This window comes from Toxorhynchites rutilus, chromosome 2, assembly GCF_029784135.1.
Source record: "Toxorhynchites rutilus septentrionalis strain SRP chromosome 2, ASM2978413v1, whole genome shotgun sequence".
NCBI lineage: Eukaryota > Metazoa > Arthropoda > Insecta > Diptera > Culicidae > Toxorhynchites > Toxorhynchites rutilus.
Genome location: NC_073745.1, coordinates 231,563,499 through 231,570,728, shown reverse-complemented (window position 1 = coordinate 231,570,728; position 7,230 = coordinate 231,563,499). Strand labels below are relative to the sequence as shown.

The window sequence follows — 7,230 nt, the reverse complement described above, 5'->3', positions numbered from 1 at the left end:
GTCTCGAAAACTTGTTTCAATAGCTCTAAAATAGCTTCGAAAACAGGCTATTGAAACCATATATAAACTGGCGCACACTCTGGAAATCCATTCAGGGACGAATGTTCATCGGGTTAAAGTCCCTTAGATAACAAAAACTGAAATAACCGGAAATCCATTTAGTTAATGTGGCGATGTGAGATGCGGAAGGTCACTCAGGCCTCAGGCCTATGCATTATGCTCTTCTTTTCTAGTTCTATTTTATTTCTGCAGTCGGACCGAACCGAGCATTTATCGAAAACTGAGGTATCGATGATAATTAGATACCGATGGGTGCCAAAAATACCGCAGGACTTTTTTGACAGCCTAGTGTATTTTTTTTGAATTTTCATTTGTTCATAAAATTAGTTACAATCATCTGTTTTAAGTCAAATATGCGCCGTTTTGTTCGATGACTTGTTCCCAACGAGATGCAAACTTCATAATACCCCTGTTATAGAAGCTCGCTTCCTTATTGGCAAAAAACTCGGATAGCCAATTTTCACAGGACTCTTTTGTGGCTAACTTCTGACTACCTAGCTCGTTCGCCATGGACAAAAACAGGTGGTAGTCACTTGGTGCAAGGTCCGGACTATACGGCGGATGCAAAAGAACCTCCCATCCGAGCTCCCGGATCACGATCTTCGGAGGTTTTTTCAATCCATTTCATTTCAGTGCGAAGGAAAACAATACGATGAGAAAAGTGATGTCTGGGCGTTAGGTTGCGTGCTTGGAGAGATGTGCTGTTTCAGAAAAGCCTTCAGTGCATCGAATCTTTCTGAACTAATTTCGAAGATCATGACAGCCAGATACGTTCCCCTTCCTGAAGGATACTCAGAAACATTGAGACATGTGCTAAGTCTTATGTTGCAGATTGATCCTCAAGTCAGACCGTCGGCATCGGAGATTCTGCAATATTGGATTCTGGCGCGTCACCAAAGAAGTGTGTGGCCTGGCGTTGTCCTGATGGAAGACAATGCGGCCTCTGTTTATCAAAGATGGCCTCTTCTTCATGAGTGCTACCTTCAAGCGGTCCAGTTGTTGGCAGTACAGGTCTGAATTGAGCGTTTGGCCATAGGGAAGCAGCTGATAATAGATTATTCCTTGACAATCCCACCAAACAGCGGGCTTCGACCACGACCGTTTGCGCTTCACGTTGTCGTAAGTGACCCACTTTTCATCGCCAGTCACCATCCGCTTCAGAAACGGGTCGATTTTGTTGCGATTCAGCAGCGATTCACATGCGTCGATACGGTCAAAGATGTTTTTTGCGTCAACGTGTGTGGCACCCATACATCGAGCTTCTTTGTGAATCCAAGCTTCTTCAAATGGTTAATAACGGTTTGATGACTTATTCCCAGCTCTTGGCCGATGCTACGGCTGCTACTATGCCGGTCTTTCTCGGCTAATTCAGCGATTTTGTCGCAATTTTCGACGACAGGCCTTCCGGAGCGTGGCGCATCTTCGACGACCTCTACACCAGAACGAAAACGTAGAAACCATCGTTGTGCGGGGGAAATGGAAACTGTATCGGGTCCATAAACTGCACAAATTTTATTGGCAGCTTGAGATGCATTTTTGCCTTTGTCATAGTAGTACTGTAAAATATGTCGGATTTTCTCTTTATTTTGCTCCAAATTTGCGAAACTATAACTCACGAATGACTTAACCAAACAAAACACTGTCAAGGACTTTATTATAGCGCGCAAAAATACCTTTTCAACAAGCTATAGTATGACTCAATACAATGAATACAACTAGAACTACGCGCTTACAACGACACCTCGCGGAAATACCGCAGGACTTTTTTGACAGCCATATAAAGCAAAAGTGGGTCTCAAAGCAATACTTTTTTTAAATTTCGAAATACCTGAATATATACTTATATATATATATATATATATATATATATATATATATATAAATATATATATATATATATATATATATATCTCACAAAAAACACTCTTAAAATTCTGGAAAAAAATCACATATACCTAAAATAGTTGTGGGAAGAATTTTGAATTCAAACTAAAATAGTACTGAATCTCAAAATAAAAAAAAAATAATTTAATTTAAAATAAAAATAAAAATTGGTTCAATTTTTTTTAGTATTTGATTTTTTGATGAAAAATTGTTTGAAAATATTGATTAATATACCTTAGCAAGATGTACTTTCAGTTTTTGGCGTTTTCGAGCGCGTCTTTCGGCCACCAGATTTTGCTTCAACGATGATCTTCTCACATATGAATTCACTGGATGGTACTTTGGTTAGAGTTATGTTTGTGGCGATGTCGTAGTTCGAGAGTCCCGGGTTGACTTAACTATCTCTATACCTTTAACCTCAACCTCCGATCGTATGTTCCATAAGGATGCGTTCTCTGATTCATCGGAACAACAGTTGCGCCTTCACGAAAACGTTTCAGCACACCATACACTGTCATTTAGTTACTTCCGGCGATTTCGCGATTTTAGTATCTAACCACGACGGATTTTGAATGTGGGTGTCCAAAATTATTTTTTTTCTCTCGGCATCCATCCTACACAACATTTACAAAACAAAACGGATCAACTGAAGTTTTAACCGTTGAAAGACACAGGTTTTCCAAACAATTTGCTGTCAAAACATCACTTCCGGAATGTTATTTAGATCTACTAGTTCAGATGTTTCATAACTATATCTTGTACCAATGTACTGGAAAAAAGGTAATGAAGATGGTAGAGTTTCGAGCGACATAGCATGCGCTGCCATAACTATTTCTCAAATAGTGACGTCAGTCGTTGTGTTTATCTGCTATATTTGAAAATGCTATTTCCAGGAAATAATTCATCAATTAAAAACGTTATTTTTTTAGTGTTTCCGCTGAATATAAGGCTAATGTGAGAGCGTGCAGTGAACATTTGTGAAATCACGTCGGAAAACACGGATAATAGTGATATTTCCATGTGCCATTTTCTCTCCCTCGCGTTCATAGAACCAAACAAATTTTCATTATTTTAATGTTATGAAGTGGATGTTTCGAAGGCTCTATGTATCGGTGTGTATGATGTGAGAGAATAATCGCCAATTAAATATTCAAAATTTCACCGAAAATATTACTGCTTTCGAGAACTAAGCATACGACAGCTCTCTGGTCTTTTTTACCACATAAAATATTGAAATAAGCCACGATACAATTGTCATTTGTTAAAAAAACCAACAGCTGATAAATTTCATGAGAATTTTGGCTCAAACTATCATACAACCGTGAGTACTTTCAACATTGTTTTGTATCTTCCATATAAATTTCATATTGAATGCATACAATTACGACACGATATTTTGCTTGCCAATACAGATATACTTCGCCTACTGCTCCACCTCTATATGTATCTCATTGATACTAATCATGATGATTTTGATACTAATCAAAAAACGAAAAATATATGTATAAAAAACCAAATTATATATAGGATTCGATTATATACAGTGAAAAGAAATCGGAGACTGTTTAGAATCGAGTCCGCTTTGTACTTCCGGATTTGTGATCTAATCCGTCACAAAACGTAAATTTTCTTGTCCCAGGAACAGATGCCAAATTATAAAAACTTATCCGCGAGAACAAAATCGAATTTGTTTGGAACCTTGTCGTGAGCAGGGATCTTGCAGAATTTGGCCCCCGGGTTTTGGTTGAGATCGGTTTACGCATAAATTAGATTATTGACCAAAGCGCATCTATTGCGTTTCGTAAGCACCTTTGTAGTACAGCATAGGAGCTCGGATTCTAACCACTGTTTGTTGTTTGAGACTTCGGTTAGGTTGTCTACCTGTCTAGTAACACTTGCAGCCTTTCCGAAGACGGATTCGAACAGTACAGCGGTCAACGGGATTTCCCGAATGATCTTCAACCGCAATTGACGATCAAGGGTGACTCCCCGACTCATGGTTTGCACTTTTCGGGCAGACATGAGAGTATTTTTTTTCTCTGGGAGCCTGCACCTCTGTCACCATAAATATCTGGGAACCACGTTAGTTTTAAATTGCGCAAAAATAGGCCAAGCGGAACTGTTTATAAACAACGAAACGCTGTCAAAGATTGTATATGGAAGCGCTGCTACCCCAAATATGTAGCGTTTCATTTGTAAATGATCTAATAATCTGTACGTCTTGAATACAACAACAAAACTTTCTTTTGAATATAAGCTGCTTGAATGAACGAATGTTTCAATTTGTTTTGAAAATGACGATTAGAAACTCCGTTTCACAAATGAGAAGCCATATTTTCTTTATTAAGCGTGAAAAAGAGCAACAATATAAAGAGCCAGCGTTTTTAAGATGCAACTTGAAATGCTGAAGGTTCATTATTGAGGGACAATACCTCAATGAAAGCGAATTCGTAAGGCCCTGGCGGTGATAAGTACTAGCATGAATATCAGAACAATTATTTCCTACATTTTTTCTTTATCTCAGTGATTATTGTAAAATAAAATGGGCTAGCCATCTATCATTGATAACTACCATCGAAAAGCCCAGATAAGGTACCTACAAATCCAAACAAAAGGTAATCCCCATCCCTATCTAGCAGTCAATTCTTGTTCGCCTCAACGATCAAATGGTTATCCTACAGTTATTGCTGACAACGGCCATTTTCGCGTTCGGTTCGAGCGAAGAACTGTTTCCGCTGTCAATAATCCACATTAACGATTTTCACGCACGCTTCGAGGAGACCAACTATGGTGGAAGTAGTTGCTTCCCGGAGGCTGGGGACATTTGCATTGGCGGTTACGCAAGAACGGTAACGGCGGTGAAGGAACTGCTTAAAACTCGGGTGAACCCGATATTTCTGAATGCGGGAGACAACTTCCAAGGTACACTGTGGTACAATCTTTATCGATGGAGTCTAACGGCCACTTTCCTGAATATGCTTCCGGCGGAAGCAATGGTGAGTTGCCAAACAGAATTTATCTGAAAATTCTAGGTCAATCTTTGATATTATTTCTAGACCATTGGTAATCATGAGTTTGATAATGGAATCCCGGGTGTGGTTCCGTTCCTAGATGCTATAGTTTCCCCCATATTGTTGTGTAATGTGGATAACAATGAAGAACCCAGTTTTCATCAATACAACAACTCAATGGTTATCGAGCGTGCCGGCAGGAAGATTGGAATCATAGGGGTTATTTTGAGGAGTACTTCATCGATATCGAACTCCGGAAGGCTACGATTCCTCGATGAGCCTTCTAGTGTCAAAGAGGAGGCCCAGAAGCTGAAGGATGCAGGAGTAAATATTATCATTGTATTATCTCATTGTGGAGTGGATGTGGATAAGAAAATTGCAGCTAATGGTGGCGAAAACATTGATATAATTGTTGGTGGTCATTCGCATTCGTTCCTCTACAGTGGAAATAATTCAGGGATACCAGGGACAGTGCACGGAGCGTACCCAATCATAGTGAATCAAACTGGAGGACATCGAGTGCTGATTGTTCAAGCGTCTGCTTATACGAAGCTTGTAGGCGACATTGTTGTTTATATTGATGATCAAGGTATTATCCAAAGATGGGAAGGTAACCCATATTACCTCGGCCCTGAGGTAGAGAAGGACAAAGAAGTTGACGATGCTCTTGCTCCATGGAAGACTGCTGTAGATGAATTAGGGAATCGGGTTATTGGAATAACTTTAACCGATCTGCCCCATACTGGATGTAATTACCGCGAATGTGCGTTGGGTAATATGATAGCGGATTCATATGTTGATTCGTGTACGTACTTTGCGGAACCGGGACATTGGACGTATGCTGCGATTGGTCTTACGAATACTGGAGGAATTCGGATGAGTTTATTCAAAGGAGGTACGACCAGTTGAATGTTTATTTCATTAACAATTACCGTTAATAATAACGTCATTTGCAGGTCTTTCCTACAAAACTCTCATAGAAGTGATTCCATTTGAAAACACTATAAATGTGGTTGAATTGCGTGGTAGTCACTTACTCCTCATACTGGAACATGGCGCAGCCAATTCCAACATTCAAATATCTGGTTTACGGGTAATGTACAATATGACACAACCACGTGGAATGCGAGTTCAGTCACTCGATGTGCTATGCTACGATTGCTCTGTCCCGCGTTATGAACCTCTGGATCCGTTCAAAATTTACCGGGTAGCAGCTATTTCACACATGACAAACGGCGGTGGAGGGCTTACTATGTTTGCTGAATATGGTCAACTCAAACTAATTGGCGAGGTCGATATTAATGCTCTCGAAAGATACGTTAGAAAGCGAAGTCCATTGATGTATGGACTGGAGGGACGAGTGACTGTAGTTAACTGATATTGTTTGAAATATGGCCTTGACAAGATGAATGGTATGGAATTTATCAGTTTTTAGCAACCAATTGTTTCATTCAAGTACTTCGAATGCGATATAAAACAAGTAGCAAACAAGCAACAAATAAATATTTTCACATCTGATGTCATGAGATAAAGATACGGTACTGATTAGATTTGATTCAACAAAGAAAGGTACACAAAATCTAGTTAACTGTTTTGTATATAGTTCCATATTTAAACAAGAATTTGAATAAATCAATATAATTTTTGAATAATTAATATTGAGGCTACAATAAATACAATAAACAATACACGTAGTCCTACGTCAAAAGTTTCGGATATGAATCAACTTTTCCGAATATGCATTTCATGTAACAAAGTAGCACATTTCTACATATGTGGAACAATGCTCTGCAAATATTATGATTTTACCAGGGCTATGGAGTCGAAATCGGAGTCGAGAATTCAGAGTCGAGGAGTCGGAGTCGAAGTCGGAATAAATTTCATTGTATTAAGAGTCGGAGCTAGAGTCGGAAAAATTTTATCAACTCCGATGTCGACTCCGATTAAACAAAATTTCATTCCATGATAAGAAAACTTTGATGGTAATTTAGTTTTTTACTATCACTGTTACTATAATAATACTTTGCAGAAACACCGTAGAACACCAAAATTATCCACTTCAACGATATGCCTAAAACGGGGTCGTCAGACTCTCTTACATTTGGTGACTGCAAGAACAGATAATGTTATAATTCAGCTTACAGACATTGTCAGGCAAAAGGGACGAATCGAAATTTTCCATCGATATTTATACAAGACAAACGTGTCATTGTATCTGTGAAAGCATAGTAGGAGCATAACAGGAGTGAATCGTGAAAAAAATATAACCATCTTC

General features: G+C 38.9%; 1 protein-coding gene across 1 annotated transcript; it reads left to right on the top strand.

Annotated features, from left to right (window-relative positions):
• Positions 1–4,603: 4,603 nt before the first annotated feature.
• LOC129769230 (apyrase-like) lies at positions 4,604–7,230 on the top strand. Its single transcript, XM_055771337.1, has 3 exons — positions 4,604–4,940; positions 5,001–5,850; positions 5,912–7,230. Exons 1-3 carry the CDS (start codon positions 4,611–4,613, stop codon positions 6,331–6,333), a joined length of 1,602 nt encoding a protein of 533 aa, XP_055627312.1. The 5' UTR covers positions 4,604–4,610; the 3' UTR covers positions 6,334–7,230.